Consider the following 23,458-nt stretch of genomic DNA (forward strand, 5'->3'; position numbering starts at 1 on the left):
AATGTTTCAGTTAAAATTCTGTGAGCGGTGCTTCGGGAAACCTCAGGAACCAACATGCAGAGATCATCCGGGGTGATCCGCCGATCTTCATGCACGCTTTGCTCAACCTTCAACACTGTCTCCTCAGAAACTGATGGTCTCCCGCCCCTTTGTTCATCGTGAATTTCGGTCCAACCAGCTGCAAACTGTCTACATCACTTATGAACATTTTTGACATCCATGCATGACTCACCATACACTTCCATTAACTGGCGATGGATTTCAATCGGCACAGTGCCCTTTGCATTCAAAAACCAAATAACTGAGTGCAATTCACACTTGGCAGTAACATCTAATGGGAGCTCCATTCTGAACGGCTGCCAAGCCAAGACTGAGTGCCTCAGTGCGGCGTGCGCATGTTTACACACAGCGCATGAAGCACTCTTCACAACAGTATGACCAACTGCCACACAAACAGAGTTCTGTACTTACAAAAAAATTAAGAGACCTTACTTTTGGGATTACCTTTGTATAATGAGCAAAGATACAATAAAGGCTATTGTGCTGGTTAATGCCCCCAGTAGCTGAGCAACGTTTGCTAGATACCTTCCTTTTATGGACAAGTAGTTATTTGGGATGGTCCTATATATTACAATAATGAATATTTCAGGATAGAATCATAAACAAGGAATGACTATTCTACTGTTAATACAGAAAGACATTATTATTTCCATTTTAGTTCAAAATGTGGTAGCTGTTGAGATAGTATGAGGACCTACACCTGATGTTACTTTTTCGAGCTATATGCAACTTCATCATCTTGCAAGCAGTCTTACTTCTCACAACATTAGCTTTGTGTTGTCATCTTCCACAGCACTGATTATCATGTGCCTTCAGAAGGAAAGATGAAAACTTTTTGGCCTGGAATAGTGATTGCACATTTATTGCTGAAGTAATTTTTTCATTGAGTTGGTACACCCTGCAAAATAACAAAAGATGTGTAAATGCAATTTGCTTTGCAACTTTTTAAAGCAGTCATGCTGTGATGATTTGCTCAAATATTATCAACCAACAGTGCGACTTCATCATCAATCGACAGCTCCCCTTCGGCTTGGACTGGTCCGAGAATAGAGTGTTAACTTAGTGAATTGAGCAGCATGAGGACAAAATTCTAGTTGTGTGTTGGTCAGGGCTATTGGAGATTAAATATGGGCAGATGGGGGACTGTAGCATTCAAGGACGTGTTTTAAGGACTTTTTTCATCTATGTAAGTGTGAGATGCTGGTATTAGGAGGTGGGGAGTAGGAAGGGGGGAGCCATGTGACACGGGTTCTGGACCAGAGAAAGAATTCTAATGTGTTTAGTTCAAAAGCATGTTCTGCCATTGAATGGTTAACTCTGCATTTGGCCACAGTTTGCTGGTTGCTGTTTATTTGGATGGACAGATGGTTGGTGGTCATGTCTTGAAAAGCTGTGTAACAGAGCTACTATATGATACAACTGCTTTCTCGCATCTTCAGGGATAAAACCCATGTGGCAAGGATTTGGGCATAAGTGTGGCATAAGGATGGATAAGCATATTTTGTAGATTTTGTTGATGGAAGGTGTGGGAAGGATTGTGGGTAGAATGTTCCTCATTTCTGGGCACAGTGATAAGTGGTGGAAGCCCTGGCAAAGGATGTGATTAAATTGTTTCAGTCTGGGATAAAATTAGATAATGAATAGGGTGCTCCTTTGTAGCTGGTTTGTTAGAGTGACTAAAGGATGACGAGAATGGGGTGGAAATGATGCAGAGTCCTGTCTGCAGACTAGATTTGGGAGGTTATGCCCATCTGTGAAGGCCTTTGTAAGAACTTCAACATACTGGGTAAGAAATATCTCATCACTGCAAATGAAAGTCATGGATGGCCATACCGGCATCTCCTTAATTCTTCCTCAGCTTCAATACCTTCTGTCCTATGTGCTTAAAATAGTCCTCTTCAACCCACCACACCACCTACTGTGGCACTGGCCTCTGTTTATTCGGGGGTTCTATAAAAATCTCTGCCTTTACTGAGCCAACCAACCATTAACGGCACCTCAGTTCTGATAGACGTCATTCCTGCTACGCTAAAATATCTCTCCCACACAAACTGGCCAGTGATAGATGGTGCAATTGAGCAACTGAAGCTAAGTAAACTTAACCAATCTTTGCAATATAATACATTAGGATACTATATGTTAATATATGTTAACAATGTTAACTCATATTTTCCAATATCTGCAACACACTGTGTACCAACAGATCACATGGAATAAATAAATAAACATCTACAGTAACAAGAAATCCCTGACCCTGTATGCTGAACATTTGACTAAGGCCCCAAACATGGTATACAAAACATATTACTCATGGCATTCCCCTTATCTTTCAAACATGCCCATGATCCAGCTGCAAAGCAGCTTCTCCCCCCCCCCCCCCCCCCCCCCCACCACGACTAACAACATATCCATATCCTTCTCTACCTACTTGAGGCTACAACTATAAATGGGAAACACTTTACCCCAAATATTTTTCATCTCCCTCAGAGTGGTATTCAACTGTCCACTCAGTCCACAAAATATCGTCGTCTGTTTTAACAACACACTCCCAATCCCTTGCCTCAGAAGGCCATATCTCTGGAATTCTTGAGTGCAAGACCTGTTCTATGCACCCACTCACCACTTCCTATTCCAGTCACACCACAAACACATCCTACACAGTCATATACAAGCCACCTGTGAAAGCAGTAATGTCATACACCAAACCTTCTGGAAATTTTGTAAATCCTTTCATAAGTGTAGGAGCACTGTCCTTTCCAATGATTGGTCATCATCAAAATGTGGCTGAGTGCAGATTTGACCGCCTAGTGGCAAAACATTATAACATGCCTGACTTCACCAACCACTTTACATTTCATGCCATCTCGGTCTTCCCCACAACACCAGTTTCTCTGATTTATATATGTGAAACTATTCCTTAAACGCATCCCTAAATCCTGCATTTCTCCTGGTCTCAATCTCCAATAGCTCTAACTCATACTTGCGCCCCTTCCTTTCATCGTGCCCTCTCCTCCTCATCCTTGCTAAACTACAATCTCCACTCTGCAAACTCTCTCTCTCTCTCTCTCTCTCTCTCTCTCTCTCTCTCTCTCTCTCTCTCTCTCTCTCTCCACACCCACTTCAACTCTGCCAAACACAATTCTCCCTGCCTGTGGCATGGTAAGCTCATCACTGATGCCACATTCCTACCTCATTCCCTTGCTGCTTTTCATCTTAGCCATGAATAACCCTTCCCTCACTTCACAGTCCCCCCCCTCCCCTTTGGCCACCTCTCTCTTTACTTACACAACTAAACACAGTACAGTGTAGTCAGTCAGGACAATGCAGACTGTGTGTGTGTGTGTGTGTGTGTGTGTGTGTGTGAGAGAGAGAGAGAGAGAGAGAGAGAGAGAGAGAGAGAGAGAGAGAGAGAGAGAAGAGGGGGGGGGGGGGGAACACAGATAACACAGATGTGAACTAGTAATTCACATCTTCCATCTTTAATATGTTATGCAAATACAAGCTACTTTACAGAATAGCAGTTGTCAAAGACAAAGTTTTTCACTTTGTTTTCAAATTTAACTTCCCTGTCTATCAGAAATTTCTTACTACTGAGAAAGTGAACAAAAATTTTGGTGGCAGCACTGTGCATCACTTTTTACGCAAAAGGCTACCTCAATGAGTGTCTTTTTTTCTGGTATTGTAATTATGTATATCACTGTACCCTTTGAACTGTAGTGGGTTATTTACAACTAACATCACGATGGAATAAATGTACTGTAAAACAGCAGTCAGAATGCTCAACTCCTTAAACAGAAGCCTACAGAATGACTGTGGATGAGTGCCATGTATCATTCTTACAGCACATTTTTGAATAATGAAAATTCCCTTTTTTAAAGATGAGTTACCCCAGAACATTATTCCATATGACATTATTGAACAAAAATATGCAAAAAATGCTACTAAATTCTTGTCAACAACATCATCTAAAAATTTGCAATGTTTCACAATAGTTATTATTTCCTCACCACATGTTACACTTATCATTGGCATAGTACCTCTATCTGTGCAGAACTGGATGTGGTGTGCTTTTTCTAAATTGAAAGAGAAACCATTTGTAGGAAACCATTCAATAACAGCTTTAATGTAATTGGATATATAAAAAATCTACTCATCAAGCAGCAGCAGCAGCAGCAGAACACACATATAAGAGGTATTACAGTTTGAAAGCTTCTGGAGCCAGTGTTGTCTCCTTTTGGCAGAAGGGTTGAAGGGGAAGGAAGAGGGGTAAAGGAAAAGGACTGATGAGGTTTTAGAAAAGAGGTAGAGTTCAGAAAATTCGCCCATAACCTTGTGTCAGGGGAAACTTAGGATGGGATGAAAAGGAAAGACTGATTGTTGGGGACAGCACCAGGTGAAATTTCAAAACCCGAGTGTTAAAGGTGGAACATAGGGTAATATGTAAGAGAGAGATTCCTGCTGAAACATCATGCGTGAGTTAATAACAACAAAAAGCTAAGTGCATTGTATTTGATAGAGGTGGGACGGGGATGACAAAAAATAGACAGGTCAGAAAATGAAAGATGTAGAAAACTAAGATGGAGTGAAGAAAGGAGTGGTTGCTGTGAAGAAATGCTGAGATCAAAGAAATTCACATAAATTAAGGCCAAGTGGTGGTGAGAACAGAGGAAATGTTATAGTACCAGTTCCCATGTGCAAAGGTCTGAGAACCTGGTGTCTGGGGGAAGAATTCAGATTACACGTGTGGTGAAACAGTCACTAAGGTCATGACTGTCATGTTGTAGTGCATGCCCTGCAACAGGATATTGTGTGTTGCCAGCATACACCCTTTGCCTCTGCCCTTTCATACTAACGGATAACTTTTAGATAGTCATATGAATGCAACAGGGCAAACAGTGTTTACATAACAGCTGCTATATGACATGTGTCGTTTCACATGTGTCTCTCCCTTTGGTAGTATATGTTTTGCCAGTTACAGTGCTGCTACAGGTAGGAGGGTGTAGAGGGCAAGTCTTGCAGCAGGATTAGTCAGGGGTAGGAGCTATAGTGTAGGCAGATGGCTGCACAAGGGGCATAGAACGTAACAAGGATATTGCGGAATTTGGGAGAATGACAAATGCTATTCTAGGTGTCGTAGGCAAAATTTCAGACGGAATGGACCTCATTTCAAGGCATGATTTTAGAAAAGTCATGGCCCTGTCGAAGTAACTGATTAATACATTCAAGACCAGGGTAATACTGAGTGACAAGTGGTGTACTCCTAAATTGTTTCTCAAAGGATAAGCAGCACCAGGATCGGATGTGATGGGCGAGGAAACCTCCTATTGAACTAGACTGGTGCAGTTAAGTCTGATGTGAGAATGGTGATGTATTGCTGTAAATAGTCTGTGGCTGAACAAATATGTTTGCCTCAAATACCGAGGCTGTATGGGAGGGAACGTTTGACGTGGAAAGGATGACAACTTTCAAAATGTAAGTACTGTTGTTTGTTATTATATTTGATGTGGACAAAAGTGTGCAGCTAGCCTTTGCTGATGCTGAGATCAACATCAAGGAAAATGGGATGGGATTCAGAATAGGACCATGTGAAATTTAACTGGGAGAATGAATTTAGAGTTTCCAGGAATTTTTATGGGTCAGCCTCACCATGAGTCCATACGGTAAAGATGCCATCAATACATCTAAACCAAACCAGAGGGTTAAGGTTTATGGATCCCAAGATAGTCACCTCCAAGTGACCAAAGAAAAGGTTAACATAGAAAGCAGCCACCCCGGTTACCATGGCCATACCCCAGATCTGTTTGTATGTCTGCCCCCAAAGGTGAAGTAATTGTCGGTAAGTATAAACTTGGTTAAGGTGGGCTGACTGACTGACAAAATGTTCAGCAACATGCACAGTCTGTCTGCTGCTGAACATTTCTTCAGTCAGCGCCTATCTGATTCTCAACCTATGACATCCTTCCTACTCACCTTAATCAACTTTATACTTACCAAGAACTACGTCACCTTTGAGACGCAGGCATACAAAAATATCTGGAGTATGGCTGTGAGAATCAGGATGCCTCCTTTCTATGCAAACCTTTTCAGGGGTCGCTTGGAGGGGGCTTTCCTGGGATCCATATGCCTTCAAGCCCCTGTTTTGGTTTAGATACACTGACAATATCTCGGTCACATGGACTCATGATGATGCTGACCTGTTAAAATTCCTGGAATCTCTAAATCCATTTTCCCAATTAAATTTCATGTGGTCTTATTCTGAATCCCATGCAACTTTCCTTGATGCTGATTCCGTCCTTCCAAAGGCCAGCTACACACTTCGATCCACATTAAACCTATTACCAAACAACAGTACTTACATTCTGACAGTTGTCATCCTTTCCACATCAAACATTCCCTCCCGTATAGCCTCGGTATTTGAGGCAAACGTATTTGTTCAGGTGCAGATTCTTTACAGAAATACACCACCATTCTCACCTCAGCCTTCACTGTTCATAATTACCACACCTGCACAGTTCAAAAACAGATTTCCTATACCTTCACATCCAATTCTGGTATTGGTGATCCCACAGCTTAGGAGTATACCACTTGCCACTCAGTATTATCCTCATCTTGGATGTATTAATTAGCTACTTCGACAAGGCCGTAACTTCCTTAAATCCCTAAAATTGTGCCCTGAAATGAGATCCATTCTGTCTGAAATCTTGCCAATAACACCTAGAATAACTTTCCATTGCCCTCCCAATCTCCACAATATCTTTGTTATCTCCTATCCTCCTCGTGCAGCCATCTGCCTACACCCATGGCTACTACCCCTGTAACCAACCCTGTGATTTGCCCTCTGCACCCTCCTACCACCACCTGTAACAGCCCTGTAACTGGCAAAATATATGCTATCAAAGGGAGAGCCACATGTTAAATGACATGTCATATACCAGCTGTTATGTAAATACTGTCTGGCCTTTTACATCGGCATGACTACCTCCCAGTCGTCAGTCAGGATGAATGGGTCATTGGTGGAGGGTGTATACCAGCAACACACAATATACTGTTGCAGAGCATGCTCTACAACATGACTGCCATTTCACCACATTTCTCAACTGGATCCTTCCCCCAGACACCAGGTTCTGAGAACTCTGCAGGTGGGAACTAGTACCACAACACATCTTTGGTCCCTGCCACCCACTCGGCCTTAATTTACGTTAATTCCTTCTGTCTCAGCGTTTCTTCATGGTAACTACTCCTTCCTTCCTTCCTTCCTTCCTTCCTTCCTTCCATTTTACTTTTCTTACATCTTTCATTTTCTGACCTGTCTATTTTTCGTCCCCCTCCCACCCCCACCCCCACCCCTATGTCTGTTACATATGATGCACTTAGCTTCTCACTCTTAACAACTCATAAACGATGTTTTAGCAGTAATCTATGTCTTGCATATATTACCACATCTTCCAAATTAAAGCTCTCAGGTTTTCAAATGCCACTCAGTGCAGTCCCCAACAATCAGTGTTTCCTTTTTATCCCATTTAGTAAGTCTCCCCCGGAACCAGAGTTATGGGTGACTTTTCCGTACTCTATCCCTATTCAAAAACTTAACCAGTCCTTTTCCTTTACCCCTCTTCCTTCCCCTTCACCCCTTCTGCCAGAAGGAGTCACTGACTCCAAGAGCTTGAAAACTGTAATACCTTTCACAAGTGTGTTCTCCTGCCACCACTCAGTGAGTAGATTTTTTATCTATCCAGTTACATTATGTTTTCAAAAACTGATTATTTTTGCTGAGAACTATAGGTTAAGAACATTATCATCATTTTTGCTGTTGCTTTATCCACATTTGGACTGATGACAATATTTGGGTCATCTGCACAAGGAACTAATTCTGCGCGCGCGCACACACACACACACACACACACACACACACACACGCACGCACGCACGCACGCACGCACGCACGCACGCACGCAGCACGCGTGCACACATGCAAAATATGTCTGAAATCTGAGCAAAGATTTCAGTCTCGTTTATGTGTCTATCAACTGCTGAACGCCTGAATTACATTGTGAGTTGTAACCAGTATTCCTTCTACTGTTTATAAATATTATAAGTTCATTTATAGTATGTTGTTCATAGAACAGTCCCATTGCCAAACTGTTACTAATTCATTAACTGTTTTAGATCAACAATTCAGTGACAACACAAGCTCATAAAAATGTCGGCAAACTGAACTTAAGAGCTGTAAAGGTGAAAGCGTAATTTTTGAAGAAACTGTCCACACCATCCTATGTTTATTAGTACTGTTGACAGGCTTCATAAAGTACAATGATTTATTCTGTGAAAATTTTAGGGAAAGAAGATCAGAGTTCCATGTTCTGTTGATGAGGTCGTTGCTGGTGGAACATGAGCTCAGATTGCTAAAGGATGGGAAAGGCAATCAACCATGTTCTTTTTGAAAGTGCCATCCCAATATTTGCCTTAAGCAATTCTTCAATCTGGATATTTGGGCAGGGGTTCGAACTACCGTACTCCAAATGCAAGTAAAGTTTCTTACCAGTGGGTTCATTCAATTAATCTGTATGATAGCTCTCATCAGATACAGATATGAATTTTTTAGAAAATACCTACTGCAAAAAAGCTTTGGCACATCTCGCAACAATTTCATTCAGTTTCTGAGAAGGGTACCATCAAGTTGAACAAGGTCTTCCTATCTCACTGAAGCACTTTACCATAAAAATGATTATAAACTTACTGTTGATGCATCACTCAGCCCACAACAAGAAATCTAATTTTTAATGCATTTTTACTGTGTGATTGCTTGTCAGATCTATAGGGCAGTTATATTACATCCCCCCCCAAAGAACTACTGTCTGGAAGCCAAAGTACAGTATCATTCACCTGTCCAGACAGCCATCCACATTAGAGAAACTGCTTCTGTGCACCAGCCCCAGTTCGAATCTGCCTGGTGGATTAAAAATGAAGGATCAGTGTGCTGACCAGCCTGCATGCGTGTTCTGGGTGATTTCCCAAAGCTGAATATTGGGCTGTTACCCAGGTCCAACCACATGTATACATTATGCAAACATCCAGTAAAAAGAAAAAAATTATTGAACTTGCACACAGAATTTACTCTAGATACAGACAGATGGAGCACAGTGACGGAGCAGGGACTGATGACATTAAATAATAATCAGCAACAACAGCAGTGGCTGTATAGTTCCATTGGATGAACAAATCATTGTAGCTAAAGCATATAATCAATATCTCCCTTGCAACATAAGTAAAGTTATCACAAAAGCCATAATTTTCTGAGAGCACTGTAATACGAATTCCTACAAGGAAATTAGAGAGAACTGTGTGTGCTGCTGTAGTAGAATTTCCATGCAACAAAAATTGACTAACATTCTTAGCAGTTGTTGAAAAACTTGAATTTAAGTGATGTTTTGAGTTGAGTTTTCTGGATATTTTAAGTGAGTGTGTAAAAATCTTGAATTTTCTTGTGGATCTATAACATGGACTACATTAAAAAAGAATATTAAACTATGCAACAAGTAAGCTACTGACAAAATTGTAACCAATTATCAAGGACTGATGTATATTTGCATGAAACTGTATTTTGTGTACTATGGTTTATTGAGCGTGGCAACAAGAACATGTACAAAAGACCTAAGTAAGTAATTCTGAAAGTTGTTTGTACCTTTAAAACCGTTGATTCCAAATTTGCAGTGGTACAATACCAACAGGAAGTTTTGTCATATTACTCACTTAGCCACGAGTCTGACATCAAAAGCATTGGGTTGGTTGTGTAGTAAGAAACTCAATAATAAATAAAATTATGAGGCATATTCCAAAACTAAGGTCCTTTTGATCATAAAAAATAAGTTTATGAAAAAAGGTTTTTATTAACAGCAATATTTTACTACATATCTACGTTACTTTCCCGCATAATCACCGTCACATCTATACACCTTCTGTAATGCTGCACCAGCTTATTTAACCCCTCTGCATAGAAGTCTGCCATCTGGGAATTGAACCAGTTAATAATGCCAGTCTTGAATTCATCATCATTTTGAAATCATCACCCACCCTGCCTATTTTTCAAATGCAGTAAGAGGAAATAGTCACTTGGTACAATGTTGGGAGTGTATGATGGGTGATCCAAAAGTTCCCAACAAAAAACTCAAATCTTCTCCTTGGTTTTGGCAGTGGTGTGAGTGTTGCACTGTAGTGGAGGAGAATTATGCAAGATGAAAGTTTCCCGCAATGTTGATTTTGAATCGTATGTCTCAGTGTGCTAAGAGTTTCACAGAATAGGTCAGCAGTAACTGTTGACCCATGGTCCATGAAGTCAATCAAAAGGATTCCCTTTTCATTCCAAAAAATGGTAGCCATCTTTCTTCAATTCAAGAACAGAGATTGCTTAAACTTTTTTGGTTTGGGTGGACCTGAATGACATCACTGCATTGACTGTTGTTATGATTCTGCCTTGGTATGCAATATGCACGTCTTTTCACCCATAACAATGTGGCAAAACACATCATCACTATCTTGTATATAGCACTCCAAAAATTGTTGTGCCCTACACATCTTTGCTTGTTTTGCTGATCAGTGAAAATGTTTGGAACCCACCTCACACACAGATTGTGATATCCAAGCTGTTTGGTGACAGTCCTGTAAATTGAGGTTCAAGCAACAGTTTGGAATTCATTAACCAGATCACTAATCACCAACCACTGTGAAGTTTTTGATTCACTTGTTCAATGATGTTGTTGGTCACAATACTGGATCTGCCACTCTGCTGTTCATCATGAACACCTGTGCAGCCATTTTGGAATTCTCATCACCATTTTCTAACTTGTTTGTCAATCATTATTTCAGGTCCATATACTAGGCATAATTCACGATATTTCATCAGCTGAAGATCCTTTTGCAAGCAAAAATCTAATCACATCAGGCACATCACAACTCTGGTGGGATGCACAATTGTCCCAGTCATTGCCATCTGTTATCACCGACTGGCAAATTACTGCTGAATCAAGACAACACTGCAGAAGTTTCCTAAAGTGTCGGTAAACAGTATTGCATGTATGGCACTTCATTTAGGCTTCCCATCAGTTAAATACTAGTCACCATACTTTAGTTTAGGACTATGTCTCATAAAAAGACAACAGAGGGTTCTCATACACTCATACACATGGTGCCATACTAGGTAATCTTCAGCCTCTAGTGCCTAGTTTGGGACATTGTGTCAACCATTTCACCGTCACATAAACAGAACACAACTGTATTATTTTAGTCCAGGCGACTGACCTTTAAGGATGAATAGGTTCTTGTAACATAGAGCCCATCCTCAAGAAACTGAGTGCCTTCCAGAAAAGCCTGCCAAGGAACAGGATTGAGCTCGACACGACTGTCGCGCAGGTATCGTGTCAGGTTGAGTGTGATGCCGTAGGGTAAGGCGCCGGCTCTGGCAAGTGAAAAAGCGTCAGAGATGAGCTGTGCACGTGTCGCGGCTGGTAGCATCAGGGGCTTTGTTGCCAGCTGCTGCACCAGCAGCTTCCAGTTGTCCACATCATAGTTCACCTTGTAGTACCCTGCAAGCAATTGTTTCTTAATAGTAACTCAACATATTTCTTTCAAGGAAAGGAAATGAAAACTTACATTTATGGCATTTGATAACTTATACAAAACTTTTGACAACGCTGACTAGAATACTCTCTTTAAAATTCTGAAAGTGGCACAGGTAAAATACAGCGAGTGAAAGGCTACTTACAATTTGTACAGAAACCAGAAAGCAATTACAAGGGTCGAGGGGTATGAAAGGGAAGCAGTGTTTGAGAAGGGAGCAAGACAGGGTTATAGCTTATCCCTGATGTTCTTTAATCTGTTCACAGAAAACGCAATAAAGGAAACCAAAGAAAAATTTGGAATAGGAATTGAAGTTCAGCAAGAAGAAATAAAACTTTGAGGTTTGCCAATGACACTGTAATTCTGTTAGATACAGCAAAATAATAGGAAGAACATAGGAATGAAATGGAAAATGTCTTCAAAGGAGGATATATGATGAATAAATGAAACTATACCAAAGATGTCCACAAAAGATAGTACAGTTCTCTGCATTTCGTGAGAAACTTGTCTTGCTGTATACTGGACTCCATGACATGCTCTACACATGAGGTGTGACCGTTATTTAAGTAATAACAGATGTGATCTGGCTTAAACTGTTTTAATCCTGTAAGTATTCATGTACATTTTGCACTTCCTTAGAAAAGAATTTGTAACATTTCCTATACAATTCATGCTTTTTTATTTTTTTATTTTTATTTACTTATTTATTTTTTAAAATATAGAATAGCATTTTCTGAAGGTATCTGTATGGGGTGTAGCCATGTATGGAAGTGAAACATGGACATAAGCAGTTTAGACAAGAAGAGAATACAAGCTTTTGAAGTGTGGTGCTACAGAAGGATACTGAAGATTCGATAAGTGGATTGCATAACTAATGAGGAAGTACTGAATAGAACTGGGTGACAAGAAACTTGTGTCACAACTTGGCTAAAAGAAGATTCAGTTGATAGGACACATTCTGAGATGCCAAGGGATTGCCAATTCAGAAGGATGTAGGTGTAGCTAATCAGAAATGAAGAAGCTTGCACAGGATAAAGTAGCACGTGGAGCTGCAGCAAATCAGTCTTTGGACTGAACACCACAACATTTCTTTCAAAAGCGGAGATGCAGAGGATTTCTGCTTCTATTACACATTTCTTTTTTATGTATAAATCGGCTGCAGCTGCAAAATTCAGCTTTTTTTTATTTAATTGATGACTGGTTACCGATATCAGACCCATTCTCAAATCACCCAAACAGAAAGAAATCGTGTATTCCATGATAGCATGCAAACTGTCTTAATATTGTACATGCTTCTGCCAAAGTAAAGTATACAGTGACCACTGGCAAGAGCAATGCCAAGTCATACACACATTCTTTTTTGATTCAAAAAATGGAAGTACGAACTGGTATTAGTACTATTTTAACTGAAAGAGAAGGCAGCAACAAATCTGTTGTGTGCTTTATTCTTGAATACTGTTTGAGTGCTTGGGATCACCTCAGATGAAATTAAAGGACAATACTGAAACAACTGAGCAGTATTATGGTACAATCAGTACCAGACAGTACGAGTGTCTCATGGAAATGTTCCTTAAGATTAGATGGGTATCCATGGAAGGAAGAAGACAATCTTCTTGTGAAATGCTACTAAGAAAGTTTAAGCAACCATACTGTGCAACAGACTATAGATCAGTTCTGCCTCCGTCGTTCCTCTTTCATACTGACTGTAAGGAAAAATGGAGATAAGGACTTGTATAGAGGCATACAACAAATCATTCTTCCCTTGCTCTATTTGTGGGCGCAGCAGGAAAGTGAATGGCTTGTGCTGGTATGCACCAAGGTGACAAAACTCATGGGATGCCTCCAATTATCGCGTCCGACCTCTTTTTGTCCAGCGTTGTGGAGCAACTTGATGTGACGTAACATGACATGGCCTCAGCAAGTCATTAGATCCCAATGCAGAAATAATAAGCCATGCTGCCTCTGTAGGCATAATTGCAGAAGTGTAGCCAGTCCAGGATTTTGTGAGGAACTGATCTCTCAATTACATCCTACAAATGTTCGATGGGACGATTTGGATGGCCAAATCATTTGCTCAAACTGTCCAGAATGTTCTTCAAACTAATCGTGAACAGCTGTGGAACTTTTATGAATGACAATGTGTCATGTCACTGGAACACAGCTATTCGTGATTGGTTTGAAGAAAATTCTGAATAACCTGAGCGAATGATCTGGCCACCCTGGTTGCCTGACATTAACACCATTGAACATATATGGGGCATGACTGAGAGGTCAGTTTGTGTACAAAGTGCTGCACCAGCAACACTTTCTCAATTATGGATAGCTATACAGGTAGCATGGCTCAACTGTAGAGGCAACACGGGTCAATATTTCTAGTTGATTTATTCTCATCCACAATGGAGGGTCCTCCTGTGAATGACTGAATGGCTGTACACACCTGCTTGCTGGAAGTTGGCCAGTAGCCACTGAGAAGCTCCCACACTCCCGGAAGGGAGGATCCTCTCAACAGTGACGGAACGCTGACCCTCACTTGTGATGAGCCACACACGAGGGAGAGTTGATGCAGCACCTGCATTTGCCTCCTCCTGCGTCACGTAGCTCACAGGTACAAACCATGCCTGTGATGAGCTGTTTGCCAATGGACGTCCGTCTATAGTGAACCGTGCCTGTCAAAGGATATTGGATTGACATAATATTTGTTCAATACACCTATAGCAAAGAAGGGAAAGCAGAAAGGTGGGAGGAGTATACAGAGGGTCTATACAAGGGCAATATACTTGAGGACAATATTACGGAAATGGAAGAGGATGTAGATGAAGATGAAATGGAGATATGATACTGCATGAAGAGTTTTACAGAGCACTGAAAGACCTAAGTCAAAATAAGGCCCCGGGAGTAGACAACATTCCATTAGAACTGCTGACAGCCTTGGGAGAGCTGGCCCTGATAAAACTCTACTATCTGGTGAGCAAGATGTATGAGACAGGCGAAATACCCTCAGGCTTCAAGAAGAATATAATAATTTCAATCCCAAAGAAAGTAGATGTTGATAGGTGTGAAAATTACCAAACTACCAGTTTAATAAGTCGCAGCTGCAAAATACTAACGCTAATTCTTTAAAGATGAATGGAAAAACTGATAGAAGCCGACCTCGGCGAAGATCATTTTGGATTCCGTAGAAATGTTGGAACACATGAGGCAATACTGACCCTACGACTTATCTTAGAAGAAAGATTAAGGAAAGGCAAACCTACGTTTCTAGCATTTGTGGACTTAGAGAAAGCTTTTGACAATGTTGATTGGAATACTCTCTTTCAGATTCTGAAGGTGGCATGGGTAAAATACAGGGTACAGAAGGCTATTTACAATTTGTACAGAAACCAGATGGCAGTTAAAAGAGTCGAGGGGCATGAAAGGGAAACAGTGTTTGGGAAGGGAGTGAGACAGGGTTGTAGCCTCTCCCTGATGTTATTCAAGTTGTGTATTGAGCAGACAGTGAAGGAAACAAAAGAAAAATTCGGAGTAGGTATTAAAATCCATGGAGAAGAAATAAAAACTTTGAGGTTCGCCGATGACATTGTAATTCTGTCAGAGACAGCAAAGGACCTGGAAGAGCAGCTGAACAGAATGGACAGTGTCTTGAAAGGAGAATATAAGATGAACATCAACAAAAGCAAAACGAGGACAACGGAATGTAGTCAGATTAAGTCGGGTGATGCTGAGGGAATTAGATTAGGAAATGAGACACTTAAAGTAGTAAAGGAGTTTTGCTATTTGGGGAACAAAATTACTGATGATGGTCGAAGTAGAGAGGATATAAAATGTAGACTGGCAATGGCAAGGAAAGCATTTCTGAAGAAGAGAAATTTGCTAACATTGAGTATAGATTTAAGTACCAGGAAGTAGTTTCTGAAAGCATTTGTATGGGGCATAGTCATGTATGGAAGTGAAACATGGATGATAAATAGTTTGGACAAGAAGAGAATAGAAGCTTTCAAAATGTGGCACAACAGAAGAATGCTGAAGATTAGATGGGTAGATCACATAACTAATGAGGAGGTATTGAAGAGAACTGGGGAGAAGAGAAATTTGTGGCACAACTTGACTAGAGAAAGGAATTGGTTGGTAGGAAATGTTCTAAGGAATCAAGGTATCATCAATTTAGTACTGGAGGGCAGTGTGGACGGTAAAAATCATAGAGGGAGACCAAGAGATGAATACACTGAGCATATTAAGAAGGATGTAGCTTGCAGTAGGTACTAGGAGATGAAGAAGCTTGCACAGGAAAAAGTAGCATGGAGAGCTGCATCAAACCATTCTCTGGACTGAAGACCACAACAACAACAACACCTATAGTGAACCAGGCCTGTCAAAAAATATGGGATTGACATAATATCTGTTTACTGATGAAATTTTAGGAAGAAGAGGAGCATTCACATACTACCCAATAAAGCATAAAAAATAACATACAGCTAGCAAACAAATTTTACAACAAAATGCAATATCAAGATTTTTATACTTTCAATTTGAAGAGTGGAAATGGAAAAATGTTCTAAGTGGTGTTTTATCACAAAATGCATATTCAGTGCTATTGTATTCTTAGCACTTCAATGCATGTCCCCAGACTTTATCCAGGTGGCAAGCCACGGAGTGTTAGTAGATGGCACATAGTCTTCGTACCAACTTGTGGAGTTCTGAAGTTTAAAAGATACAAGAAGTAGTTTTTGTTGACTACAGTTCCACTAGTAAAAAACCTAATTCTGTATTTCTGTACTTTCATTATAACCAAAAAATGTAGTGCCTCAGTATTAATAGCATTTGGAACAAATTTTTTTTCCTGGCTACTTTGTTAATTTTGACATTTTGAGACTGTGTCTGTGAACAAAATACCAGGTGCTTAAAATTGAAGGGCAGCTACACACAAAGTTCTAGAGTGGGATGTAATTATCGTGCAGCAGCAAAATTGGTAGATATGCTAATGCATTAGTGCAGAACTGATTTATACTGGAAATACAATTAGCTCCAGTTTTGGCCACCACATGAAAATCTGCTGTTGTGAATGCAAGAAAGATATATAGAAAATGTTTTCCATTTCCACTCTTTAACTAATTCCATCACAAATCAAGGAACAGGAAAAGAAACAGTGTATGTAGTATTGTTCGGAATCATGGATCAAATGATGTACAGAGTCCACAAAATGAGAAGTAAATAATAATGAACCTGAAGTCAAGACTGACATTGCCATGTAATACTAACAATGAGCTTTTATAACAATGAAAAGAATCAATTATTGATAAAATTATTTAACACTACACTAAGCGGTGGCAGGACATACACATGACAAACTGTTGTGATTGGCAAGCTTTCGCAGCCAGTGGCTCCTCCTTCAGGCAGAAGGGTTGAAGGGGGAGGAAGAAGGGTGAAGGAAAAGGACTGGAGAGGTCTAGGAGAAGGGGTAGATTTTGGGAAAGTCCTCCAGAACTGTGGGTCAGGGGTGACTTACCGTACGAGATGAGAAGAAAAGACTTTCCTTCTCATCCCATATGGTAAGTCTCCCCTGACCCGTGGTTCTGGGTGACTTTCCCAAAATCTATCCCTTCTCCTAGACCTCTCCAGTCCTTTTCCTTCACCCTTCTTCCTTCCCTTCAACCCTTCTGCCTGAAGAACAATCCACTGGCTCTGAAAGCTTGCCAATCGCAACTGTCTTTTGTGTGTGTGTTCTGCCGCCACTTGGTGAGTAGATTTTTTATCAGTCCAATTAAATAGATGACAATAATGCAAAGCAGTTTTGTAGGATACTAGGCATGAAGGGAAGTTTATTGATGAGACAAGCAAGACAAATATCCTCTTCTATGCAGCCATAGAAGTCCCAAAGAAGGTGAAGTTACAAGCAAACAAAAAGGTGATAGTAATAAGCAGCATGTCACAAGTGATTGAAAGGATGATTGTGATATTTAGGGTGGTCTTAAGTTTCCATAGTGTGTTCACAAACAGAGATCTGTGTTCCCTCAAAGCACTCAGCCAATACTGGAACTCAAAAATATGTTCGGCTTTCTTCGAAATACACATTATTCACCTATTTCTGACCACAAAAAGTGTGCGCAGCAGAATAAACAGAGGTGATTCTAGTAATAAAACATCCATTGTGGCACTCATGGAAATATGTGTCACCAAAAGAAATGAAGGTAGTCCTTGGTTTAATAGTGAACAAAGACCTGAATGAAGAAAGTATGTGACCACTTTAACAAAGACTGAGCTGTTAAATTAACCAGTAAAAAAAGTGCTTATTGGGAGCTTTCTGACTGGATTGTTTGCTTTTGCAAAAAATTCAACAGCTTTTTGTTCTGAAATGGTCTTCGTTTTCTTCATTTGGCAGCATTTTCCCACCATTGAACTGAATGTGTAGCCAGATTAAGGTTTTTCCAGACGTTATTTGTCTTTTCCCACCAAGTTTGATGATTACAATATCTGCAGACTATTAATTTCGATCTTTCGAGTGCAGTCATAGCTGTGCGAACCATGCCTGACAGTGCTATAGATTGAACTGACAACGTAATTATCATGAAAGTAGAATTGAACATACAGCAACTCTATTTTTACCTTAGGAGAAGGATTTCGGCGCATTCGAAGGAAGTTACAGACTTCATTTGCCAGTTGCTATAGCGCAGAGTGTGGGTACTATAGGCTATAGTGGGGGAGGATTGCAAGCATAAACAAACTAGAATTTTGACTGCTAGATGGGATAGGAGCCTGCCTTCAGCACGGCAGCAACCTATGGCAGAACTGACACACTGTTACAGAACTCGTCAATCTCTTCTGGTGTAATACGGGTGATAATCGAAATCCGCTTCACTTACTTCAATATACGAAAACAATGAGCAACGCATTCAGGGGTGCCTACCATGCAATTGATTGTTGAGGTTAGCAGAGTATTGTTAACAACATAGATCAGACCTGACCTCTTGCTGTATTCGATGCAACCACCGTTCAAAACAGCCACCACCTGACTAGCCACATCAAAAGCATCTGCATTATACCATCTTTTGAGCTTTAGCTAATAAACAAATGTATGTGTTTCTTTGTTATAAAATACTAGGTCCCATGGCTCAGTATTACTACATTGCATTAGATGGTGTGTATCTTAAATAAATAGACCATTCAACCATCCACAATCGACATGGAACCCAATCTTTGAGCACGTTGATACATTGTTGTGTTTGTACACTTTTTATTCTGCAAACAGATTTTTATGCACATTATTCATCCAAATTGGGCTTCACCAGATAGTGTACAATACCAGAAACTGAAAACTGATTACAATTTTGATATTTATATGCAGAAAATAAAGCTATTTCAAACTATTTCTGCCAAAATAGTTCATGTGGATACAATTCTCTATGAAATAGCGTGTATTAAGTAGTTTCGTGTTTTTGCATTTTATGCAGTATTCAGTCCCTACAGGATCATTAGGAATGTTTGTGCAAAAGCTGTTTCAATACACGCTTCCCAGGAACAGGACAACAGGAAAAAAAGTGTTTCTCAGTCTTTGGACAGACTGAAGGGAACCCCAGAATGTCCTAGAATATGTCTCAGCTGGTAATGAAACACATTTGTCAATGCAATCCAGACACAAAAGCACCTAGGTCATGAATGGTGCACTTCAACCTCATTGAGGACGTGAAAAACTAATACTCATTGTGGTGATTGGGTGATAATCAAAAAACCGATTTTGGCTCAAGAAGAAATAAAAAACTAGCATTTATACTGGAAAGTAGGCGATAGGCTTTGGAAAAAACGTTACTCATGCGACCTAAATCATTGTGTATTTCATTTGGCAACTAGATGCATTTCTGAGATTCCTTTGCTCCTATAGGAAATGCAGTTCCAGTGGTACTGCATATGTAATAAACAGTACATGGAGTGTGGTAGACTAATCTTTATTTTCTGGACAGAATTACATCATGGTCTTCACCAGTCAGGGATTCGACACAAACTACACCATTACAGAGATTATCATTCGCTCTACTGCACAAGGCACTGATGTTTAGTTTGTCAGTTAGAGGCAACATTTAGTCATTCTGTCATCATATACACTTATTGCCCCGGAACTGAAAAAACGGAAAAAGAAGCACTAAAGAAAAACAATATGGGGGAGTTAGTTGAACATCCCATGAATGTCAACATGCCGCAAAATCACTAGGTTCCACGTCAAAAAGTTGTAGCTGATGGAAGCACTCACATCAAAGCCCAGTTAGTTGTTAAAGGGTATATTCAACAAGCAGAAATTGATTATGAAGTTGCATACAGAGCTGCTACATGTTATGACACTGTTTGAGTTTTGCTAACAGTAGCTGCTTCAGAGAAGATTGTGCTGAAACAGTTTGATGCAAAGATGGCTTTTTGAGTGAAATATTTCAAGAGGAAGAGTATATGGAACAACCAGAAGGCTTCAGAGATAATACACATCTACTATGGATCTTGAAATGGAGTCTCTAGTGTCTCAGACAAGCACCACACTGCTGAAACAAACGTTTTATGTGAGTCATGAATAAAGTGGGTTTTCAAAGCAGTGCTGCAGATCCTTGTTTGTTTTATTGTAAATACAAAATAGACTTCATGTAACAATTTATGTTGATGTTTGTTTAATTGTTGGCAATGACAAAAAAGAAATTACAGCTTTTCTGAACATTATACAATGTGTATTTGGTACAGTGGGGACCCTTGACTATTTTCTTGGCATAAAAATAAAACAAAATGAAGGTGGTGCAATTAAAATAAGTCATCAAGAACACATGAAACAAATACTGGAAAGATTTCGAGTGGCAGAATCCAACATGATTTCAACTCCATTTGGATTTGAAGAAAATCATCAAGATGAAGCAGTTTTGTCCTCTGTCCCCTGAGTGAGGGAATTTGATGTCTTGGGTATCTCTCAATAGTAACTCATCCATACATAACATTTGCAGTGAATAAAGCTGCTTTAGCCATGGAAAAATTAACTACTGATGACTGAAATCGAGTGAAACGCATATTCCAGTATCTGAAAAGTACATGTTATTATGGTATTACAGTATTTATGATACAGAAGAAAATTTGTGAATTTACAGTGATGCTGATTTCACTGGGGACAAATGGACAAGTCATTCAACAATAGGTATTGTGGAAAAGTACTCTGGTTGGGCAATATCACGGATGAGTCAGTTGAAGAAGGTGATGGCTACATTTACAACTGTAGCTGAAATCTACTTCTAGAAATTATTTCAGCAAGTGAAACGGTCAAAGAATTAATTTGGTTAAGACATTAAGTGAATTGGCTGAATTGCTGGGACAACCTCCAACACTTTATATTGATGATGGCAGTGCATTAAAATTGGTAAAAAAAATGAATAACTACAGACTATCATCATCAATCAAAATATACAGAGGTCCAAAACTTCTATGTTCATTAAAGATATCTGAATGGTGAAGTTATGTTGGAACACGTGTGTGGAAAGATCCAGTTCACTGATCTTCTGACAAAGCCACTTGTGAGAATTCGATTTAATTTGCTGCATGCATAGATTGGTGTGCAGGAAGTCGAACAGTTACTCTTTATTTGACTGATTTTTTATTTTTCCTTTAGGAGGAAGTGTTGTGATAAAAGCAAAAATGTTTTTGCATTCACTGCAAACTACTGTTTGCTGATTTTTTTTAAATATTGTTGTTTTTATATAATATCTTTGAAGTTCGTTTTTAGTTACAGAGTAAAACTGCATGTGGCTGTCTGTATGCTGAGAAAATAAGGCGTTTGTAAGTACAAATTTGTTGCCTAGCCTTAAAAATTTACAACATGCATGTTTGGTAGGCTGTCGAATACTAACATGGGAGGGATGGGAAGGATAATGGAAAGGATATTCCTCATTTCAGGACACAACAAGAGTTAGTCAAAACCCTGCCAGAGAATAAAACAGTTGCTCCAGTTCTGGGTGGTACAGAGACAGGAGGGAGTGCTACTTTGTGGCTGGACGCTGGATATGTGGTAGGTGGTAGGTGACTGAAGAGACAAGGTATGGGAGATCTGTCCTGGTACAAGGTTAGGAAGGTAATATACGTGTCTGAAGGTTCCAGTGAGACCCTTCTTATCTTTGGAGAGGGACTGGTAGTCACTACAGATGCAATCAGATGCAGTCGCCATGAGTGGCTAGGCTGTATGGAAGGGGCTTCTTGGTATGGAATGGACAGCAGCTTTTGGGGAAAAAAACAACTTCCACAGTGAACCCACCGCAGAAATCACACAGGATCTCCAGTCTCTCCTCAATTCCTACCTCCCCCCCCCCTCCACCCCCACCCAACCCTACCACTTCTCATACTCCTACCTTCTACATGATTCCTAAGTCCATAGTCCCAACCACCTAGGATACCCCATTGTGGCCTGTTATTGTGCCCCACTGAGAGAATCTACGCTCTTGTCGACCAACAACTTCAGCCTATTACCCATAACCAACCCTCCTATGTAAATGACACCAACCATTTCCTTCACTGACTCTCCACAGTTCCTGTTCCTTTACAATCCAGCACCCTGCTCTTACCTTTAAAAGGGGTAGGACATCAAACGGGCCGACTTGGAGAAGGAGAGGCATCACAGAACATTTTAATAACCAGTGTCTATACTTTTACAAATAAATTCATAAAACTATGTCAGTATCACCAGGAAGAATTCAGGATTCACACTCATTGCAGTGGAAGTTACTAATGGCAGCATTTGTTGCTATAGGTACACTTTTCTTCATAAGCTAGAGAGCTTCTTCGATGAATTTTGCACAGCATACATACCACAGTTACAGGTGTATGAAACTCTATAATTTATTTAATTTATGAAAAAACGAATGAGCTGTTATATTTTAAACTTCATGTTTAGAAAAAACACAAATCTTATAGTTAATTACCTCAATTTTTACCACAGTTTTTAATAGATTTTGAAAATTCTAGAGTTTCATACACCTTTAAGTATGGTTCGTATGCTGTGTAAAATTCATCAAAGTATCTCTCTTACTTATGAAGAAAAGTGTACCTACAGCAACAAATGCAGCCTATAGTAAGTGAAAAAAATTATGAAATTTCATATGTAAAAAAAAAATTATTTCGTTATGTTTTCGGACTTGCACTGCTATGAGTGTGAATTCTGGGTCCTTCCTGGTCATGCTGACAAAGTTTTATGTATTTATTTGTAAAAGTATAGACAGTGGAAATTGAAATGTCCTGTGGTGCCTCTCCTGCTCCAAGACGGCCCGTTTGACGTCCTACCCCCCCTTAAAGGCATCACCTACAAACAAATGTGCGGTACAGCAATTGACCCAAGTATGACACCGTGCTACATCAACCTATTCATTGGCCATCTAGAGAAATCCATCGTAACTACCTAGAATTCCAAAGTCTCGCATGGTCCACATTCCCTGATGACATCTTCATGATCTGGACTAAGGATCAGGACACCTCCAGAACTTCAATACTTTCTCCCACATTCACTTCTCCTGGTCCCCCTCAGCACCTTCCTCAATGTAAACCTCCACTTCTAAGATGACTAGGTCAGTACCACTGTCAATATCAAACTTAGTAATCACCTGCAATATTACCTCGACTTCAATAGCTGCCACCCATTCTGCACCAAGAAACCCCCCCCCCCCCTACCCCTACAACCACCCCTCCCACTCAGGTCTTCTGACTGCTCCTAGCAGCCCTTCCCATCTCCATCACATCCCTGCATGCTCCCACAAGCACCACTACACCCTGCCCCGCCCCTACCCTG

The 23,458-nt window shown here is 40.1% G+C and overlaps 1 protein-coding gene across 3 annotated transcripts in view; it reads right to left on the reverse strand.

Annotated features, from left to right (window-relative positions):
- LOC126214858 (aminopeptidase Ey-like) overlaps nucleotides 1-23,458 on the reverse strand; it is a 282,069-nt gene that overhangs the window by 80,093 nt on the left and 178,518 nt on the right. For all 3 annotated transcript variants that reach the window (XM_049941494.1, XM_049941493.1, XM_049941495.1), the window contains exons 14-15: nucleotides 14,111-14,339; nucleotides 11,356-11,639 (exon numbers count right to left, since the gene is read on the reverse strand). In XM_049941494.1, coding sequence (XP_049797451.1) covers nucleotides 11,356-11,639; nucleotides 14,111-14,339 — 513 coding nt within the window. The remainder of the gene's footprint in view (nucleotides 1-11,355; nucleotides 11,640-14,110; nucleotides 14,340-23,458) is intronic.

Source organism: Schistocerca nitens, chromosome 12, assembly GCF_023898315.1.
Source record: "Schistocerca nitens isolate TAMUIC-IGC-003100 chromosome 12, iqSchNite1.1, whole genome shotgun sequence".
Classification (NCBI taxonomy): Eukaryota; Metazoa; Arthropoda; class Insecta; order Orthoptera; family Acrididae; genus Schistocerca; species Schistocerca nitens.